The 22,163-nt window shown below is 39.3% G+C and overlaps 1 protein-coding gene across 1 annotated transcript; it reads right to left on the minus strand.

Annotated features, from left to right (window-relative positions):
* Nucleotides 1–228: 228 nt before the first annotated feature.
* ankrd1a (ankyrin repeat domain 1a (cardiac muscle)) lies at nucleotides 229–10,164 on the minus strand. The gene is made up of 9 exons (XM_022222825.2): nucleotides 9,883–10,164; nucleotides 8,844–9,014; nucleotides 6,677–6,805; nucleotides 5,475–5,582; nucleotides 5,195–5,293; nucleotides 4,423–4,521; nucleotides 3,731–3,829; nucleotides 3,349–3,447; nucleotides 229–2,569 (listed from the first exon to the last, which is right to left on the minus strand). Exons 1-9 carry the CDS (start codon nucleotides 9,907–9,909, stop codon nucleotides 2,477–2,479), a joined length of 924 nt encoding a protein of 307 aa, XP_022078517.2. The 5' UTR covers nucleotides 9,910–10,164; the 3' UTR covers nucleotides 229–2,476.
* Nucleotides 10,165–22,163: the final 11,999 nt, after the last annotated feature.

Raw genomic sequence — 22,163 nt, forward strand, 5'->3', positions numbered from 1 at the left:
GCTTGGTTTGTGAGCTTAATTTTTGTTCTATTTTGTATTTAGTTTGTTGCCTTTACTTGAGTTTTTGGGTAACTTTTCCTTCTTATAGCTTGTCTAAACTTATTAACGTTATTAAAACTCACGCTTTCATTTTTAAATCCTGCATCCTTTGTTTGCATTTGCTCTTGACCAATGTGTTTTTCTATAAAACCACCAAAACTCTCAATTAATGACAACTCCATTTCAAAATCAGCGTTATTTTTTCTTTAATACAATCCATAAATGCAAAGCAAAATAAACATACATCTTTTAAAAAACAAAAGAAATACATCAAGTTTCAGCCGCATAAACACTCGTCAAACATCCTCTCAACCAACTTTTCAGCTCGTCCGCTCTCACACTTCACTGTGTGCGTTTTATTAAATAAGAACAATTAGCTCCACCTAGAAATAACACGGTCAGTGCAAGTGAACAGAAGCAGTCAGCAGCTGAGACGTCGGGGTCGCAGTGAATCAGAGCTGAAGCCGACTGAAACAAATCCAAACACGACGATGTTAAAAGGTTGTTCAGACCAAACCTGCAATAAATGAATGCTTTGAGCTTTGAGGGAATTAAAGCTGCAGCAATACTGACCCAGAAGCTTTGGGAAAACATTTCATTATGCAACTTAAATGCATTTTAAAAAAAGAGGCAAAAAAACCTCCAACTATTGCATATCCCCAACATAAATTATTTCTGTAAGCGGAGAGTTTTTCTCAATCGGACTCAACAACTTACTTTTTCCATCTCATCTCCCATTCTTAAAATAAATAAGACCAAAGATTAAACTCATCTGAATGTCTGAATACAACAACACACGACATCTACTACAAAGAAAAGGCTCAGTTCTTTTCACACTGGTTTGGAGTGTTTTTTAAGTTTTACACTGGATTCAATACACAGACTGCAGGTAAACCAGGTGATGTGAACCTGGAACCACGAAAGCAGCATCTCTCATTTCTCTTAGTTGGGGGGAAAAAAATCAATATCTTACATATATTTGGTTAATTCTGACCATAAATATACATTAAACCAACTCTAGTATAAGTCTAGGCAATCATTCACTCTTATATTAACTGTATTAAATGCATCAGTTTAATAATAAATCTGACAATGATGCCATTAATCAATAAATAAGTCACCAACTCGCTCACTTCAGTAAAATTAAGAAAAAAAAAACATCTTTATACCGTCGGCCGAGACATTGTCCAGCAATATGTGGCGATCAATGAATCAATCAGAGCTAATCACATTATTAACAACATCCTGATTGGATTTCACATTGTCGATCAAAGGCTGCCCTCCACAGCGACCAGATGTGAATCACCCTGAGGAGTTGCCGGTTCAAATCCCTGAACCAGGAGGAGGTAGGTTAATCTAAGATCTCCTCCAGCAGCCGGTTTCCTGAGGGACTCGGTGTGTGTGAGTCAACATGTGAGGCTGAAAAACACTTTGAAAAGCTTCCCTGGATGAGTGTTTGTTTCTTGAACCTCAGTGTGGACCAGGAAATACAGAATTTGTAACTTAGGCTACGTTCACACTGCAGGCTAAAGTGACCCAAATCCGATTCTTTTGCCCCTATGCGACCTGTATCGGATCTTTTCATGACAGTCTGAACGACACAGATCCGATTTTTTCAAATGCGACCCAGGCCACTTGGATATGTGGTCCTAATTCCGATAGCTATCGGATATTTTGCCATGCGACTTCAGTCTGAACTGCCAGGTCACATTTATCCGACCTATACGTCATTGGTACACGACCAACATCACTATTCTGTGTTCAAGCAAAACTATTGTGCGGTAACAAGCACCTGTTGCCAGCCAATACAGCCCAACGCCAACACGTTTGCTCACCGATATGGACTGCTGAAGACGTGTGTCTTGCTGTGAGAGTGTTAAAAAGAGGCGCTCACATATGTACGTAAAGGTCGCCCTTGTCATTCTAAAATTCTGAATGAAGTCAGCGTCTGTGAAGCCTCTCACATCACTATCCACCACTCCTGGCTGCGACTCCACACCCACACAGTTCTCTGGACAGACGTTGCTGCCACTGCCCCACAAAATGCCAGGGCTAAAATCCTGGCTCTCTTCCTTCTTGACCTTCTCCTTAAAACAATTAAGTTATAAATATGCTGGCTCCAGCTGTACAACAACTTTAAAATGGCCAGACATGCTGTACTGTTAGTGTCCATGTTTACTTCCATAAACACTGAACGCGCTCTCTGCGTGTCGTTGTTGTGTCCTCTTCTGCGCATGTGGGAACCTTTTGGGTCATGTGAGGTTCACACAGGAGATAACATACAAGTCGCATTTTATTGGAAATGTGAACGAAATCGCAAAAAAATTGGATTTCACAAAAAATCGGAATTGAACATAAAGCCCTGCAGTGTGAACGTAGCCTTTTTCTCTAGCAGATCCTGCAGCTCAGTCTGAATCTAAGTCCTCGCCTTCGGGTTCTACTTGTTGGGGTTCTCCTCGTTGAAGTTGCACAGGAGGCTCTTGGCTCCGCTCTGCCATGAATACAGCGTCTCCAGGGGAGTTTTTCCATCCTGCACAGGAGAAACACAAAAACTGTGTTGTTTGTCTGTCTGTAACTTTACTCAATAACGGAGAGGGCAGAGTAGTATGACAGGAAGGGCTAGTAACTGAGGTGTGGTCCTGCTCCTGAAGCTCATCTAAAGATTTCAACTCCATAAAACAGTGGCGTAGTGGTTAGCACTTTTGCCATGCAGCAAGAAGATCCCGGTTCAAATCCCGACCTGAGCCTGGGAACTTTCTGCATGGAGTTTGCATGTTCTCCCTGTGCATGCGTGGGTTTTCTCCAGGCACTCCGGCTTCCTCCCACAGTCCAAAAATATGCCGAGGTTGATTGATTACTCTAAATTATCCGTGAGTGTGATTGTGTGTCTGTATATGTAGCCCTGTGACAGACTGGCGACCTGTCCCGGGTGTCCCCTGCCTTCACCCCAGTCAGCTGAGATAGACTCCAGCACCCCCCGCGACCCTAGTGAGGGTAAAGCGGTGTGTAGAGAATGGATGGATGGAACACCAACAGGGGCTATTTTGCAGGACGAGCATTGCAAAGGAGTGCTTTTACTGCTTAAAGTGGATTGCTACAGTGTTTTATGCCTTTATTATCATTTTACTACAATCATTGCTGACACCTTAAGCAAACCTCAGGTTTGTTGACTCACATAGAAAACAGCATCAGTTTGTGTGATGAATTGTGAAACCGCAGCTCAATCATCCGCAGAGCATTTAGAGTTGAAATGAATTTACTGAGCTACAGACTGCTGTCAGAGCTGTGGAGAGGTCATGATTTACTCACAGAGTTCTTGGTGTTCAGACTTGCCCCATACATCATCAACAGCTTGATCATCTTGAATCTGTTTATCCTCACGGCGTCGTGCATGGGAGTGTCTCCGTCCTGCCAGGGAAGAAAACATAAATTCCATTTAACGTTCTGAATGAGAACAGTTGAGTTTTGCTGTATTTCTGAGTGAGGTTTATTTCACTGTGCGATCAGCAGCATCTCACAGCAGGGAGAATGTTTTAATTAGTGTTGCCACGATTTTACTATACTGTGAGGAAAGACAGCAGCTGCTCCTTCTCAATTCTTTTTTTACTGCTTCAATAACTGTTTTATGAAGGTGTCATAAAACTTTATTCTGTCCTGATTTAATTCTGAGGAGTCTCTGCTCGGTTCTTACTCTGTCTTTGGCGTTGACGTCGGCTCCACAGTGGATGAGATGCTCGGCACATTCGCAGTGTCCTGTCCTCACGGCGACGTGGAGGGGGGTGCTGTGCAGCTGAGAAAAGCAAGACAGGGGAGAATAACATGTGAGAAACCACATTACTGTCCATCACCTCAGGATGGTGCTGAAGTGACAGAACTGCAAAGCAAAGCTCCACATGAGGTGACCCTGGAGAAACTTGAATGAATGAATGTTTTTATTTCTGACGTGAGGGAAAAAAGCCCCAAAAACAATCAAAATATTCAAAACAAACAAAAAACAAAAACAAAACAGAGCCCAGCATATTCGAAGAGGAGTAGGACAAAGCTTATTTCCATCTATGCCTTCTCCATTTCAATACCCCACTTCCACAGTTATTTATGTACATATTCACAAGCAAAATATGAGGTAAAAAACATAAATAACATAAATAACCAGTGTATGCCCATGTCAAAGCCCCTCCTCCTTCCTGGACCTTGTGAAAACCATATTTTTGTACTGCTTTTTAAACTGCTTGGACATTGCTTGAGCTCCAATCCGTTCCATAACCTCACCCCACATATTAAAAAACAAAATGACTTCAGTGTTGTGCGAAATCTGCCATGTTTTAATTTTAAACCCTCCCCTTTGATTATACTAAGCAAACCCCTCAAGGTTTGTGGACCAACCTTGTCTCTGGAGGAGAACTTGGCTCCCTGGTCCAGGAGGAGCTGCAGGGCCTCCAGACTGCCTCCTCTGCAGGCCCAGTGGACGGCCGTCGCCTCCAGCTGCAGCGAACACACAACCAGCAACCAACCGTCAGACTGAGGCTGAGTTTGTTCCGCTTAGAAACACAAGTTCAACAACGCAATTTACCTAAACTTAGCTTCAATCGTCTTAGTCTTAGTCCTCATAACAATTTGCACTTTTTAAATCTGGGTTTTTAATGATTTACTTTCATTATTATGCTTTTAGGATTGTTCTTAGCTATTTTTTTTTTAGAGATTTTAGCTCTTATTTTTTCCTCTTATTGTGTTTTCCATCAGTATGTGCACTGCAACACTTTGCTGCTTTGTCTGCCGAATGTGTGGTTGCAAACGAACACCTATCTATCTATCTATCTATCTATCTATCTATCTATCTATCTATCTATCTATCTATCTATCTATCTATCTATCTATCTATCTATCTATCTATCTATCTATCTATCTATCTATCTATCTATCTATCTATCTATCTGTCTGTCTGTCTGTCTATCTGTCTGTCTGTACAGCCTCTGTGGAAATCAGATTTGCTTATAACTCTGAAACAAGGCATGCTGGGAAGCATGTTTGAATTCCAGTAGATTACAGTTGATGTTTAAAAGTTCTAAAATAGTCTGAAAATAAATTTGTTTATACAGTGCATATATGGAATAAGTGACACCAGGAAGGAAAAGAAAGATCTTTTTAATCCTCTCACCTTGTCTTTTTTCTCGATGGCAGCTCCGGCCTCCAGGAGAGTTTTCATGACGTCCACGTGACCTCTGAAGGAGGCTTTGTGCAGAGCCGTTCTCTGGAACTGGACGTCAGATGGCAAAACGTGAAGTTAATTTAATGATGAATTTATGTTTATCTTGAAGGAGCTCCATGCATGTAATTACTGGACAGTTTAAACTACTAATACTTTCCTCGATTCCTTGAGAATTTATAATAAAGGGTGAGAATCTAGCATGTATTCCTTTTTAGTTAGAAACACTCACGTGGTCGGTGGCGTCAGGGTTTCCTCCATCTCTCAGGTATTTCTCCACTACAGGAAGTTTGTTCTCCATAGCTGAAGTAAGAAACAGCTTCTCATCGACGATCTCTGGCTGCAAAACACAAGCACAGTTACTTTTTTTAAAAAGGGTAAAGAAGCAGGGCTGCACAGTGGCTTGGTGATTAGCACTTTTGCCAGCAGCTAGAAGATCCCTGGTTTGTGTCCTGCCCTTCCCAGGATCTTTCTGCATGGAGTCTCTCTGTGTGGGTTTTCTCCAGGTTCTCTGGCTTTCTCCCACAGTCCAAAACATGCTGACGTTAAGGTAACTCTAAAGTTTCCATAGGTGTGAATGAAAGTGTGATTGTTTTTTCTCTATGTGTAACCCTGTGATAGACTGGGGGCCTGTCCAGTTTGTCCCCTGCCTTCACCCTCAGTTAACTGGGATAGACTCCAGCCCCTTCTAATAAGGATTAAGTGGTGCATAGATAATGGATGGGTAAGGAAGCATCAAATTTCCTCAACTGCAGTGGCTACACTTGGACCTACAGAGAAACACCTTTCTGCAACATTTATACTTGTTGGAGTCAATAAAATCTGAATCATATTATGCTTCTTGTTTTAAATTAAATGCTGATGTCACTAAAACAAAATGACAATTAGTAAATGATTCCCCAGAAATACCAGTTTTCACAGAAACTGAGCAACATACAATTTTAACTGAAGTAGAGCAACTTTAACTCACACACACACACACACACACACACACTACCGTTCCAAAGTTTGAAGTCGCTTAGAAATGTCCTTAATTTTGAAAAAGCATTTTTTTCAGTGAAGATGACATTAAATTAATTATAAATCCAGTCTAGACATTGTTAATGTGGTAAATGACTACTCTAGTTGGAAACAGCTGATTTTTAATGGAATATCTCCATAGGGGTACAGAGGAACATTTCCAGCAACCATCACTCCTGTGTTCTAATGCTACATTGTGTTAGCTAATGCTGTTGGAAGGCTCATTGATGATTAGAAAACCCTTGTTCAGTTATGTTAGCACATGAATAAAAGTGTGAGTTTTCATGGAAAATGTGAAATTGTCTGGGTGACACCAAACTTTTGAAATGTATATGTATGCTCCTGGTGTAAAAAGTTATATTAAATTTTATATTTATAGACTTTGGAAGAAGAAGTGTCTGATTTAAATCTCACCAGGGTCTCCGGCTCTGGTTGTTGTTTCTTGTGGACAGGAACCTTCCTCTCCCTCCTCTTCTTCCTCAGCTGCAGGATGTTGAACAGATCGTCCACCGTCTCCAGCTTCAGTCGGCCGCTTTTGTCCGTCTGACGGAACAAGAAAGACAAGTTCAACCACATGGTAAGAATAAAGCAGCTTCTGCTGCCTCATGTTTTATCAGAGGAATTATCAGGTGAAGGCACAAAAAAGAACACTGCAATGGCAATAAAATGAACTTAAATAGAAAAAGTTAGGGTTCAGATTAACATATTTCCGTGTGCATTTGTGCAGCGAATTGTATTTTATGAGCAGATTATTTGATTTGATTGTTTGTAAAAATCTGCAAATCAAATTAACAATGTTAAATCAATAAATAATTATAGATAGAAAATTTAACACCTACAAGCTCTTTGTTGTGTTTTATATAGTGCCCTGTTTTATCCTTTACTCCATTTAAGACTGAAGCACATTTACACTCTTCCTTGATGTCCTCTTTTGACTGAAAAAGTCTGTAAAATTAGGTTTAAGACATTTAGCAAACAAAAAATAAATTCTATGTGTGTTAAATGAACAGTTTTCTGATCTACATGCAAAAAATCCTGACTTTGCTGTGTGTAGATTTTTTGCAGTGTTTTTGACATCTCTCATGAACTTTAAATGCACCAGCAGAAAATTGAGATGTTATACTCCCAAATGCCTGCAGGTGGCAGCATGGCCTGCTCCAAAAGAATACCTTTTCCCAGTGAAAGTACATTTACTTTCCTCGGGACAGTTTAGAGAATCATGCATGGCGGAATGTCACCAAAACTCGGGTACAGGTGTGTTAGCATCAGCTGTAGATGTGATTTAATGTTCTTAATGAAGAAATCAGAGTGAGAACTAAAGTCAAAATCAAACTGGGTAGATAAATCATAAAAAAGAAAGTTGAAATTCTATTATTTCTTTCATGAAAATGGCAACAAACCCAGTACAGTACGTTACAAGTGCCCACAGCTGTTACTGATGCTAGAAGGGATGGTGAGTATGCATAGTATATTTAAATCTTTAATTTGTTTCCACACCAAAGGCTCACTTGATCTTAATTTTCAGCTTGTTTTTTATTCTCTCCATGCTAACACATTAGAATATGACAACACAGTCATTACCTAATAGTTTTTAAACATGACTCAGTCACTAGGACTTTTAATTTATTTAAGAAAGAAAGTTAACAAATTTACACAGTCTGCAGATCAATCCAGAAAGTCCCTGAATTTTTGTCACACGACTGTAGGCCACAACTAAGCCTTTATTAACTTCACAAGTGCACTGAGAACTGCAGATTTTTTTGTTTTTTACAGAATCTGGATAGAAAAAAAACTATACTTTTGGTAAATTTTTAAACAAGACAGGTAATATATAGTCATTTTGATGAAATATCACAATTTAACTGTTGGAAAGCTAAAAATCTTTCTGTTCTTCAGTTTCTGGCTGACAAATTGTGTCATTTTTGTCATTTTTAGGTTTAAATCAACATATATACCATCGAGTAATAATAAAATTATTGTATATATCGTAGTAGAGTTGAGACAGTCTGTTTTTACAGTTTCTGGCTGACAAATTGTGTCATTTTAGCTTTTTTGAGGAGGTAAATAAACATCTTTACCATCAAAATAGTAGTAGAATTATTGTATATATCTTAGTAGAGTAGAAAAAAACCTACATTTGTGCTCATAAGTTTACATACCCTGGCCAAATTTGTGAAATATTGTCCTTTATTTTTTCGCAAATATGTTTGTTAATGGAAACATTTTTCTTTCATTTCGGGCTGGTGTTCAGACAAAGCTAGTTATTGTCATGCAATTGTATTTGCTCTGATCATTCATGTTTTCATTAAAGAATGGAGCACATTTTACAAATTCTGCCAGGGTATGTAAACTTAGGAGCACAACTGTATATTTTTGGTGAATTTTTAAACGAGACAGGGAGTGTATAGTAATTTTGATGAAATATCACAATTTTACCTGTTGGAGAATGGAAAATATTTCTCTTCTTACAGTTTCTGGCAGACAAATTGTGCCACTTTTGGCTCTTTAAAAGTTTAAATGAACATATACTATACCGTCAAAGTGGCAGTAAAATGATTCCACTCTGGGTTCTGGTACTCACATTGAGAGCCGCCACGCTGACCTCCTCCTGCTCGCTGCCGCTGTCGCCCTCCTCCACCTCCAGCTGCAGGTGAGACCTCCGGTCATCCTGCTTCTCCTGGCTCACCGCCGCCTCGTACTCGCCTCCCTGGAAACCTTCGGCCTCTTTGCCCTCTGACCTCTTACCGGTCACCTGAAGGAGAGGACAGGTGATGAAGCTGCACTCTGAGCTTCAACCGCAGACTGATTTAAACTACTGATGAGACACTAAAATTTAGCTTTTCTATTATCCAGCTGTGACAGAAATGCAAACACAGCCACACTGGAGCTCCTTCATGATTTACATCAATTATTGAATCATTTAAACAGCTTGTGGTCTGTGAATGAGTCTAAGCCTGCAGGATTAAATGGAAAATATGAAGGTAAAACATGCACCAGTGACAAGTAAAGCAGCTAAATTGTTTGTAACTTAACTAGCTTCATGTTTAATTAGCTTTGCTTTAAACTGTAATTAAGCTTCCTGCCCGCTAGACTTGCAAAGTAAAGAATAATTAATCAGTAGCACGGGGTAAATTAAGAGTATTATGTTCAAAGATGAACATTTATTCTGCTCTTTTTAAGGATTGTTTAAATACTTCTGACCAGATGAGCTGCTCTTAGCTTGAGATGTTTTTAAATCCCACAAAAATGGTCAATTTGAAGGTATTTTACATTTAGATGGGCTGTTTTCTTCTTGTTTTTTCTGTTTTATTACATGCAGCAGCATATATTTACACACTTGCATATGCTGATAAAATGTACTGTCAGTTCTTCATTTTTGCATGTGGACTTGGGTGGTTTAGTTTTAAGAATCATCTTTTTTTGTATACAATGCAAATCTTTAACAGATTTTAAAGTACTTGGCTGAAAATTTTGAAGTTAACCAAGAAGAAAAATACGACTACTAAGCTAGAAAAACAAACTTTCTCAATAGAAAATCAATTATTTTGATTCTAATTTTAAAAAGTTGCACATTTACTAGGATAGAAATCCCTCTTAATGCTCCTCATCATTGATCTTACCAGCTCTTCAACGCTGTGCAGTCCCATTTTTCTTCTTCTCCTGGATATAAAGTCAGAGCTCAGGATGTAGGTTTAAGTCCACTGGTCTTCTCTCTGCTGTGATGTTCACAGTCCGTCTGTCTGTCTGAGCAGCTTCGGCCTCTTTTATAGCTCTAATGTCTGCAGAAAAAAAAAAACGTGTCTCCTGTCACTCAGCTGCAGATCACATTACTGTGATCATGTGCTGCCAACATCCAGCCTCCCACATTCCCAGTTTGGACTCCTGAAGCTGCTGCTGGTCTTTCTGTGTCACCCAGCAGAGATAGGAGGGGAGGGAGGAGGTATCACTCTCCTGCAAAAACTCAGTGGTCATGTAAACCTCATTAGAGAAGCTGAAGCTGTAAAACTGTGGAAATACAAAGTGTTTTCATACATTACCTGATATATTATTTAAAGAAAGAAAGAAAAAAATCTGCCACAGTTTTACACACATGGATTTGTCTAACAAGAGTAGACACTTTGGATATATTTCTTCATATATCTGCCTCTTTATTTCTCCTTTTATAGTCTGTAAATGCAATAATTATTACTACAATACCAAAAAGGTCTTTTCATTTACTTACAATTCATATGAGAAGAACCCTGAAGCAGTAAAAATGCTATAATGTGCTTTAAAAAAAAAAATTGTGTAGTTGAGAAAAATACTTAATAATTTCAGCAATGATCAAATATATAGACAGATTTGTCCACACAAAGGTGCAACTTAATACACGTAACAAATCAGAAATTATCAAAAGCTTTTACTTTGAAATCAGAAATTATCACAAAATAAACGTTTCTGGACAAACAGACACAGTGAGCATTTGACACTGAATAAAATACAAGAGCACACTCTGTTGGTTTATCAAGCATCACACATCTTATCAAAACAACTGCTGCATATTGAACTGCTTCTTTAAAAATACGGTGAAAATAAGGCTTAAACTTTGAACTTTGAAATGACAAAAAAAAACTAACCCCAGAATAATCTGAAAGTGAAATATGCAACTTTTTACCATAAGTCCCTTTGTTCCAGAGCACAATTTCCAGCTTTTAGAAATAAAATGCAAATGCTTGATGTTATTTACATTTACAGAAGTTAACATAAAGAAATTTTAAGTCAGCTGGGATAGATTCCAACCCCGATGACCCAAATGAGGATTACGCAGTGTTGAAATAATGGTTGGATGAATAATTTACAGAAAGGATTCGGTGTATTACTATGACAATATTCTGTTTTTTTTCTGTAAATAGCAGTCTACTTGCACATCAGTCAGGCTATATTTTCCTAAACTGTTGCACTATCCATTGCACTGCATTGCTTTTTCTTAGTGTCTTGTTTTTCTACTTTGTCTTTTAAAAACCCATAAAATAACCACAGCTCATCCAGAACGCTGCTGCTAGAGTCCTCACCAGACTAAATAAAGTCCATCACATCATTTCAGTTTTGAGGTCTTTGCTCTGGCTTCTGGTCTCAGAGGGTAGACTTTAAAATACTTCTGTTAGCTTATCTTCTTCTTCTTCTTTTCCTTTCGGCTTTTCCCTTCAGGGGTCGCCACAGCGAATCAATTGCCTCCATCTAACCCTGTCTTCTGCATCTTCTTCTCTCACACCAACTACCTTCATGTCCTCTGTCAGCCTATAAAGCTCTGAATGGTTTAGGTCCAAATCTATCAGTGACCTTCTTTTACCAGATGAACCGTCCTCTGGTCCAGGTCTGCTCTCTGTCCGAGTAAGAAACCAAACATGGAGAATCAGCTTTCAGTTTTTATGCTTCACATAACTGGAACAAACTTCCAGGAAACTACAGGTCTGCTGAAACCCTCACCTTTAAATCAAGGTTAAAGACTATGCATTTACTGTTGACTTTGATGACTGACTGTCATCATACCAGCACCACACTGTAACATTTAAAGGGATTTTATTTTATATTTCTTTTAATCTGAGTTTTTATTTCTTTGTTTTTATGATCATAAAATTTCAGGTTGATGTGATGTTTTGATGTTGTGATCAAATGTTACATTGTGGTATGTTGTGATGACGCCTTCTCTCTTAATTCTATAGTAAGTACTTGAATATGTATCTTATATTACATTACATTAAATATTACATACAGGTATTGTGTGCCCTGTGCTCTCTTAGCAGTTTGTTGTGTATATGTTATTTGTTACATTAGTGACCTATCTAGAGTCTAACCATGTTTTTCTCTTGTAGATGTATTTTACTGCTTTTTTGCATTGCCTTGTGCATGAATTGTGTTTATATAAATAAACTTGTCTTGCCTTGCATGTTTGTACAGGGGTCTAAGAGAAACAGCATTTCAATTCCGTCTATGTCCAGTAGTTATGGCAGAACTGGCAAAAAGTTGACTTTGACTTGTATTAGAGTTATAGGCAAACAGTTTTTTTTTTAAATGCAGAGTGGCTCATCTTCCCAAACACAGATTGTCTCTGCAGCGCCTCATCACGCTGGCATGTGGCCACAGACATCCAGTGATATCACCTCACTTTGCTGCTGCAGGAATAAATAGTCACACTTCCAAAACGTCTTCCTGCTGCAGGGCGACCAATCACAGGCCGAGGTCAGAGGTGAGCGGGATGCCGACAGACTGACTGACTGAAAGACTGACTGTTTATGGCGCGTCATCAGGTGGTTTGTTTCTTGCTGGTAAATGTGATCGAGCTGCAGATGACACATCTCAATACAGAACATAGCGTGACACCTGGAGTTATGTGGCAGTCACAGGCTGCATTAGATCACCCATCAGAACGACGTCAGGGAAAAGAAACTCCATGTAAGGGATTTATTATGTTTATAAAACTTGGTTAATGATTTACAGCTTGTTGAACTTCAGTCCCTTTCAATATTTATGTCTTAATATCTACTAACATGATCCCCACAACAATGCCAAACAATCAAATAATGATAAACTTTATTTCTATAGAACATTTCAAAACTGGATTTACAAGCTGCTTTACAAAAAATGAGCAACAATAAAAAATCAGTAAGAGCAAAAAAAAAACATTATATAAATTATGGTTGTACAGGTGGGTTTTTAAAAGCTTCTTGAACTGAGAAATAATCTAAAGAAACATCACACAAAAACACGAGAATACTGGGAGCAATCTGACTGGAGGACAGGAAAACAAGGGGAGAATACAAATATATATAAACATACAGAGTCAGCAGGTGATTAATAAAGTAACAGGTAAAACTAACAAAAGCAGGAAAAAGCAAAGGAAAAAGATAAAGACAGGGATTAAAGTTAATCATGACACACAGCAACAGGAAGCGCTTCAACAAATGAAACCTGGCAAGTCTTAATCAAGTTTTTTGCATCTGATTGGGACACACCTGAACAAAACCAAAGACCATGACAATTCAAATGCCTCTTACAAGTCTTTTTATTTTTCTATTCCATCTCCAACGGTTGAAATCTTGAAAAAAATTCATGGCAGAAATCACAGCACCATAGATTGTGACCATTTAATATTGATGTACACACAAAAAAATGACCTTGTGCTAAACAGTGGCGTGTGTTATGCATGTGTATGTTATGTATGGATGCCGTACTGCATGACCTAAATATGTACCGGACTACAGGAATTGATGGAACTCAGAAACACCCCCACAATTTAATCAGTTGTTCCTTGTTTGATTTCTGATGGAAAAGTCCCGATAAATCTGCAGCAGTTGATTTGTTGTAGGATCACAATCGTGATCGTCAGCAGGCAGCTGATGTAGTGTTCACTTGTTGTCATGGTTACAGTGACGCCGTGCCGCTACATGCATTATGAATATGAAGAAACAAAAATAATGTGTTTGACTTCCTTTGACTTTTCACACTGAGTGGTTACATACACACACACACACACACACACACACACAGACACACACACACACACACACACACACACACACACACACACACACACACACACACACACAGAAGTTTGCCCTGTTTGTTGTTGTTGTGACCCTTAAAATCCTCTGAAAGTGGAATTCATCGCTGCAAGCTGTTTTCCAAACTGACCTTGTGACTGGAATAGACGGTAAAAGGGGGAAACTGTTCAGATGGAGACCTTCACAGTTACTAAACATCACTCACAGATTTTAGACTCAACTTCAATGTCTCACTCAAGTTCACGGCTGCATGAAGGGCAGAGAGAGTCGAACTGAAGCCGCAGACTTTTCCACAACTGAAGGAACGTGCACTGAATGATGATTGTGCAGATTAATGATGTAAATTAATGATGAAAGCAGCTTTTTTTGCATCCTCACATCATATTCAGTCTCTGTGGTGTTGGATTTGTTTTGTCATGTAGGGTTAAAATCCTGTTGAGAAGGAAGCACAAAGAAGGAACACAGGCCATACTTTCTTTATAAATATTCATGCAAAACTATTAACTTTATTTAACCTTTATGGAGATGCTTTAGTTGCAAAAACCACAGCTTCCACCTACAACTTGATAACTGATACACAGAGGATAAAAAAAGAGAAGGTTTTGTTTTTTGATGAGATCATTATGAAAATGACTACATTTAGCATTTTACAATTCAGCTGATTACACCGTAGGATAGTGTTTGGGCCGAGTGGTAGCAGGAAGTGAGCTAACAGGAACAGGAAGTACTGTTCAGGAAGTGTTTTTTCATGTGATGTGAATTGCTGAGCATCAGTCTTCCTAATCCTGAAACTTAAAGTCCACACACCATCTTCATCCATGAGTCATCAGCTATTTTCAGTTATATTAACTGTTTCTGCCATTATATCTTATATTGAGTTCAGTATTTTTGATAACAGTTTGTACAAACCGTCTGTTCCTTGGAGGATCTAATGCAGGAGAATATAATGTTAAGCTGTTGAATAGCTTAAAAATATGGTGTCTGCAACAGCTTTTACCGAGGGCAGCAAAGTAGTTGTTCATTTCACTGCCTTAGAGCACTAGGAATCTATTTGGAGTTTCCTGAGGATGTGTTCCATACATGAGCAGTAGATGGATATCTGCAAATTAAATACATCTGCTCTGTGTATCAAACCAAATGGTCATTTTTGAGGTTGCTGCTCATATTTTATTTGCGATCATAGAGAGCAGGAAGCCTAATTTCACATTTTGCATTTTCTTCTTCTCTGTCTTTAACTGTCTTTGCTACAAACATAAAACTTTATTTTCCAGTCTGCTAACATGACATGTTTTGATTCATTTCAAATTTTGAAATTACGACACATTTATTGCTTTTCGTTTGATATTTCACACCGTACAGTTGTCAGTAAAATGCTGGAAGTAAAACAGCACGCCACCTCCTACCATTTGAGCTATATGGGGACTAAACGACAGATGAAATGTCCTTGAAGCGATGTTCTATTTATGTACAATCCCATGAGATCACCTCGGTTTTTCACTGTATGTTTGTCAAGATGGCGTCAGCACCAATTAAATGTAACGTCAACATCAGTTTTGGGTCTCTTGCCAGTAATTGCCGATATTTATATACATCTAGAAGTGAAATTGTTTTTGTTCAAGTACGCTGCTCTGGCAGATATAGACATTGAGTGTGATCAGCAGAAAATAGACGCATCTTTGTTGTTTTTAACCTGAAAGGCCTTAAAACGTGTCTGTTCGTGGTGCTTGAGTTTCGCTTGATTCAAATCCCACATTACAGTAACTATTAATGATTTCCAGGTGCCCAGAAGTTGTGAACATTCACGAGAAGCAATAACCTTTCATTCAGTTATTTCTGTTCGGTGATGAAGTCTGAGATTGCTTCGGTGACAGCTCCACAGCTCGATCACGGATAGAAATATTGTTTTAATGAGCACTTGGCACTTCACCTTAACCCTAACCCTTGGCAGCGAGACTAAATAAAAAAGGTGCAGTCCAACAATATGGAGTCCCAGGTGCCTATTTCAGCTGCTTCTGTAAGATTCATCAGCAGGCTAAAGCAGAGCGCGACGATGACACAATCTTTACATGTGGCATGCCGGTAGTCTAAGATGGTTTGGCATTAAACCCAGAGGGATACATCACAGGATTCTGTAATTATAAATAGGCCCTGTGCAGAATTCCTTCTCTGGAAATATATCTAGTTTACTCTATTATTAGCCGCGTAAATCCTCCTCTCACCCGGTATCCTCGTTCGGGTTGGGAGATCGATTGCAACCTCCCCAGCACTGTTTACGAGTGTGTCATCGCATGAAGATAATCCTTCACTCAGAGAGACAAACCGTCCGGTCATAATTCATGACGCTATTTGGCTTCTGACAAGCGCCTGCAAGCTCCGCGGCCCCCCGACCGGCCTCCATCCATCTGTCTGAGAGAGGCGTAACTCTGACAGTGATGGGATTTAGAGGTAATTTGTCGCACCGCTACCGTGTTTCTCAGAACAGACATGAAGGAGACGACATGGGATGAGATAAAATGTGACACGAACCTTATTTTGGGGGAAGAAGAGCTCATTTATGTGTTACACTCCGGACAGCTTCAGGCAGGATTTGATGTTAAACAGGCCAGAAATCAGAGAAACAGTGGTTGATTTAATTCCTAAAGACTTAAAGCAGAAAAGAGTAAAAGTAAACAAGATAGGTCAAAGTTAGTCAGATTGTCCATTTACATCTAATGCAGCATGAAGGTTGTCTAAGGCGCAGCATAAAGCTGTGCTCATGTAGTAAAGAAGCCAAACAGGAATTTCTGGTTTCAGTTCACAGTGACATTTGCAACAATGCAAATGAGCTCAGATCCAGGCTGCTGCATAGACACGAGTTTACCCTGACAAACAAACTGAGTGGAAGAACCAGGACAAAAAAAACAACACGTTCATGAGTCCTGGTTCAGTTCCTGAGTCCAGGATCACATACCACCGTTCAAAAGTTTGGGATCACCAAGACAATATCCATGAAAACTCACACTTTTATTCATGTGCTAGCATAGTTGCACAAAGGTTTTCTAATCATCAGTGAGCCTTTCATCACCATTATCTAACACAATGTAGCATTAGAACTAGGGCTGGACCCGAATATCCCGAATACCCGAATATTCGTTCGCTACGGCACTATCCGGATATTAATTTGGTATCCGAATATTCGCCCCCCCTCCCGCCGTGGGACGTCACCGGGCGGAAAGAATATGCAGCGTTACTGTCTTCCCTCCGCCTTCTGCCCACATCGGCTCATCTCGTCCTGTGATCACATAAACATATACACATATGTCAATGACATATACACATATGTGTTTGTGATCACCCCTTCCTCCCCCCAGGTGAAAATATTCGGAGCTCATCTCTTCCCTGCGCCTTCGGCCCATTTCGGCTCATTCCGCCGTGTTCTTCGGCTCATTTCGGCTCCTCCATTCGTGTTTGTAAACACCACCTGAATGGCCGGGTGGCTGTTGACTCTCACACTTCACTTCGTTGCATAAACACAAGACAAGATGCTGAAGACCGGTGTTTGAGAATTCTTTAGTTTAACTAAAGACTAAACGAGGGCAAAATGTGGATCTGGGAGACCAGACGAACGGATCCGACTATTTGGGCCGGACGTATTCGGACGTTACAGGGCGGAACGAATATCCGGACATTCGTCTTTAATAGGCCCCAAATATTCGGAGGCCAGAAACTACTATTCGGGCCAGCCCTAATTAGAACACAGGAGTGATGGTTGCTGGAAATGTTCCTCTGTACCCCTATGGAGATATTCCATTAAAAATCAGCTGTTTCCAGCTTGAATAGTCATTTACCACATTAACAATGTCTACATTGTATTTCTGATTCATTTAATGTTATCTTCATTGAAAAGAAACGCTGTTGTTTTTTTCAACAATCAGGACATTTGTAAGTGATCCCTAAACTTTTGAACAGTATATTGAAGTGCATATGAATTAAAGTTGCTCTAAATTAGTTAAAATTGCTCTATATTAAAGTTGCTCTCAATTAAACTTGCTTCATATTAGTTAAAGTTGCTCTAAATGAGTTAAAGTTGTTAAATATTAGTTAAAGAGGACCGTTCAGAAGTTTGGAGTCACCCAGGCAATTTCATGTTTTCCATGAAAACTCACACTTTTATCCATGTGCTAACATAACTGCACAAGGGTTTTCTAATCATCAATGAGCCTTTCAGCACCATTAGCTAACACAATGTAGCATTAGAACACAGGAGTGATGGTTGCTGGAAATGTTCATCTGTACCTCTATGGAGATATTCCATTAAAAATCAGACGTTTCCAGCTAGAATAATCATTTACCACATAAACAATGTCTAGACTCTATATGTGATTCATTTCATTTAATCTTCATTGACAAAAACTGCTTTTCTTTTAAAAATCAGGACATTTCTAAGTGACCCCAAACTCTTGCATGGTTGTGTACATGAATTAAAGTTTCTCTGTTAGCTAAAATTGCACTTAATGACCCTAGACTTTTGAATGGTAGTGTATGTTAACGCAGAACAAAGCAGCAAACATACACCTTCTAACTTAATCAACATTTCTTGAAGCTCCTCCATCAGGTACTAAAACTCATGATTCCAACAATCTCAAGGCAGATTGTGGAATTGTGACTTTTAATCTATTTATTTATGCCAATGCAGACCTATTGTCCTGTGTTTTCATTGGCATTACCACTGAAATGCAAATACTACATCCATGCCATCTTGGCCTTTGTTTCCACACAATAACCAACGCAAAACACAACTTCTAAATCATTGCACATCCCCAGAGGTAACATTGAATTACCAACACTGACAATATCTTGTTGACTAACTCAAACAAAGCTCTCGCACAGGAATCACTCTACTGTTTAGTATTTCTTTGCTCTTGGTTTGATAAACTTGGCAGACACTATGTGAACATGCCAGGCACAAAAGATGCCGAGTGTCACAAAGAACAGGAAAAATCATGTCTCTAAACACGAAACTATAGATAACCTGTCATGACCATTTCAAAGTTGAGACCCAACTGGGAATTTAGGTTCTCTTGAGATTAGAAAAACATCTCGTGCAGGTGTGGAAAATATAAGTTGACTTTTTATGCTCTTTCACAGTTGAAACTATAACTCTTTAATTAGGCGACGCCTTAAGTCAAACATCTCTGTATGACCTTTATTGTGCTCAAAGTTACTTCTCAAATTCAAAATTGAATTAATTCTATTTGCATTTTTACTGATGAGATAAAGAAAATGTGTTTGTGTTCGTTCATGATTCGCAAAAAAATCCCAGCAAAAACTCAACATAGCTGCCTCAAAATCCTACTTGGACACTGAAACACTAAATATGTGAAGACTAGATGATGAATTTCCTTTGTAAGTCTTGCAACAATCTATTTTTTAACATATTAATGGGTTGGAATGTGTCATCAGTTCAACTCTTCCACACTTTGAACCTTCTTGCTGCTACTTTGACATTGAATCTGATCCTATGTGTATAATTATAGCCAGTCATATTATTTTTACCTGTTATGGTAATGGCATCAACAATACCCAAATAACACCAGACATTCTTCCACGTTGTTAAAACTAATCTCAATCTACTGACTATTTCTGAAGACCAGTGTTCCATTTTCTCTCTGCAGCAGCTGATGCCATCTCCAGGGTTTACTAACGCTGAAACTGAGGCCTTTAACCTCCAACTCGTTCACCCTCATCTTTCTGTGGGCCTGTTTGTTGGCATTATTTGCACCAGAAACTTCCCACATTCAGTATTTTACACATTATGCTAATAAAAGACTCCCTTCCCAGTGAGACCACCTTCAGCTGCAGCTCTGAAGATCCAGGACCTGTTGGTTCAGGTGTTCCCTGCAGGAAACAACTCATGGAAATAAAGTTTGTTGCTAAGCAGCGCCGGCCAAAACTTGGTTTACTGGAAAATAACGTATTTGTTGCCAAGCAACCTTATCTTGTTGGGAGCCACTGAGAAATACTGAGAGAGGAGTAAAGCAGCGTTTCACTTTATGACTCATGCTTATTAATGCGCTCATCATCGAGGTGATGAGAGACAGAAGAGCTACAGAGTCACAGAGAAAGTTGAGAGAAATTCACATTTGTGTTAATGTTTCTTTTATCACAGTTTATCCCAATTGGGAGCAGCCAACACCCAACACATAAGCATTTAAAAAGTGAATTTTAATTTTGTTGTCAGCGCCTTTTTTTAGCGAGAAGAAGAAAAAAAAGTCATTTTAGGTCAAAAAATTCTCCTTTAGCCTCCAAACCTGTGAATGTACTTATCTCAACATTTCAGGTAATTTTTGTAGCACATTTAAAAGAGTTTTTGTTATAATTCTTTCAGGAGCACCTGAAACCTCCCAGCTGATTTTCAAATCAAAAGCATCTGTCTGAACTATCTCTGTAAGTTTCAGATAATCTGACATTTACACCCATTATGACACCAAGACATCAACAGCAGATTCTTTAAATTCTGGAAGTTGTGACGTGGATCCTTTATGTATCTGACATGTTTTTTCCAGAACATCTAATAGCCACATCCACCTTAATGCAGCATCCAGGGTTCATCAGCCACTGCCCATAGTGCATCCTGCTGAGATCATTCGACACAGTAGACCACAAAATGCTTTTGAACTGGCTTTAGAACTGGGTGGGCACCTGTGGAACTGCTTCATACCTCACAGAGTTTTCAAATTCACAGTTTTTTCATCTTAATCTTCCCTTATGGGCTGTACAGTGGCTTGGTGTTAGTACTTTCACCTTACAGCTAGAAGATCCCCAATTCACGTCCCCACCTTTCAGGGGTCTTTCTGCATGGAGGTTGCATGTTCTCCCTGTGCATGCATTGGTTTTCTTCAGGTTCTCTGTTTCCTCCCACAGTCCAAAAACATGCTGAGGTTAACAGGTAACTCTAAAATGTCCATAAAGAGAATGTGAGTGTGATTGTTTGTCTGTATATGTCGCCCTGTGATAGACTGGCAACCTTCACCCTTAGTCAGCTGGGATAGACTCCAGTGCCCGCTGCAACCCTAATGAGGATTAAGTAGTGTACAGGTAATGCATGCATGGATGGATGAATATATATATATATATATATATATATATATATACACACGTGGACAAAATTGTTGGTACCCCTCAGTTAAAGAAGGAAAAACCCACAATTCTCACTGAAATCACTTGAAACTCACAAAAGTAACAATAAATAAAAATTTATTGAAAATTAAATAATCAAAATCAGCCATCACTTTTGAATTGTTGATTAACATAATTATTTAAAAAAACAAACTAATGAAATAGGGCTGGACAAAAATGATGGTACCCATAACTTAATATTTTGTTGCACAACCTTTTGAGGCAATCACTGCAATTAAACGATTTCTGTATTTGTCAATGAGCGTTCTGCAGCTGTCAACAGGTATTTTGGCCCACTCCTCATGAGCAAACAGCTCCCGTTGTCTCAGGTTTGATGGGTGTCTTCTCCAAATGGCATGTTTCAGCTCCTTCCACATATGTTCAATGGGATTCAGATCTGGGCTCATAGAAGGCCACTTTAGAATAGTCCAACGCTTTTCTCTCAGCCATTCTTGGGTGTTTTTGGCTGTGTGTTTTGGATCGTTGTCCTGTTGGAAGACCCATGACCTGCGACTGAGACCAAGCTTTCTGACACTAGGCAGCACATTTCTCTCCAGAATGCCTTGATAGTCTTCAGATTTCATCGTACCTTGCACACTTTCAAGACACCCTGTGCCAGATGCAGCAAAGCAGCCCCAAAACATTACTGAGCCTCCTCCATGTTTCACCGTAGGGACAGTGTTCTTTTCTTCGTATGCTTGGTTTTTGAGTCTATGAACATAGAGTTGATGCGCCTTACCAAAAAGCTCCAGTTTGGTCTCATCTGTCCAAAGGACATTCTCCCAGAAGCTTTGTGGCTTGTCAACATGCATTTTTGCAAATTCCAGTCTGGCTTTTTTATGAGTTTTTTTCAGCAGTGGTGTCCTCCTTGGTCGTCTCCCATGAAGTCCACTTTGGCTCAAACAACGACGAATGGTGCGATCTGACACTGATGTACCTTGGCCTTGGAGTTCACCTTTAATTTCTTTGGAGGTTGCTCTGGGCTCTTTGGATACAATTCCAACGATCCGTCTCTTCAATTTGTCATCAATTTTCCTCTTGCGGCCACGTCCAGGGAGGTTGGCTACTGTCCCGTGGGTCTTGAACTTCTGAATAATATGAGCCACTGTTGTCACAGGAACTTCAAGCTGTTTAGAGATGGTCTTATAGCCTTTACCTTTAAGATGTTTGTCTATAATTTTTTTTCGGATGTCCTGGGACAA

Source organism: Acanthochromis polyacanthus, chromosome 15 (assembly GCF_021347895.1).
Source record: "Acanthochromis polyacanthus isolate Apoly-LR-REF ecotype Palm Island chromosome 15, KAUST_Apoly_ChrSc, whole genome shotgun sequence".
Classification (NCBI taxonomy): domain Eukaryota; kingdom Metazoa; phylum Chordata; class Actinopteri; family Pomacentridae; genus Acanthochromis; species Acanthochromis polyacanthus.

Excerpts from the sequence above, each read along its gene's own strand:
- ankrd1a (XM_022222825.2), bottom strand. The coding sequence starts at position 9,909 with ATGGGACTGCACAGCGTTGAAGAGCTG. Across the intron at positions 5,583-6,676 it reads AACCAGAGCCGGAGACCCTG|CCAGAGATCGTCGATGAGAA; the intron begins GTGAGATTTAAA and ends TGTGTTTTGCAG. Across the intron at positions 4,522-5,194 it reads CCATCGAGAAAAAAGACAAG|CTGGAGGCGACGGCCGTCCA; the intron begins GTGAGAGGATTA and ends TGTTCGCTGCAG.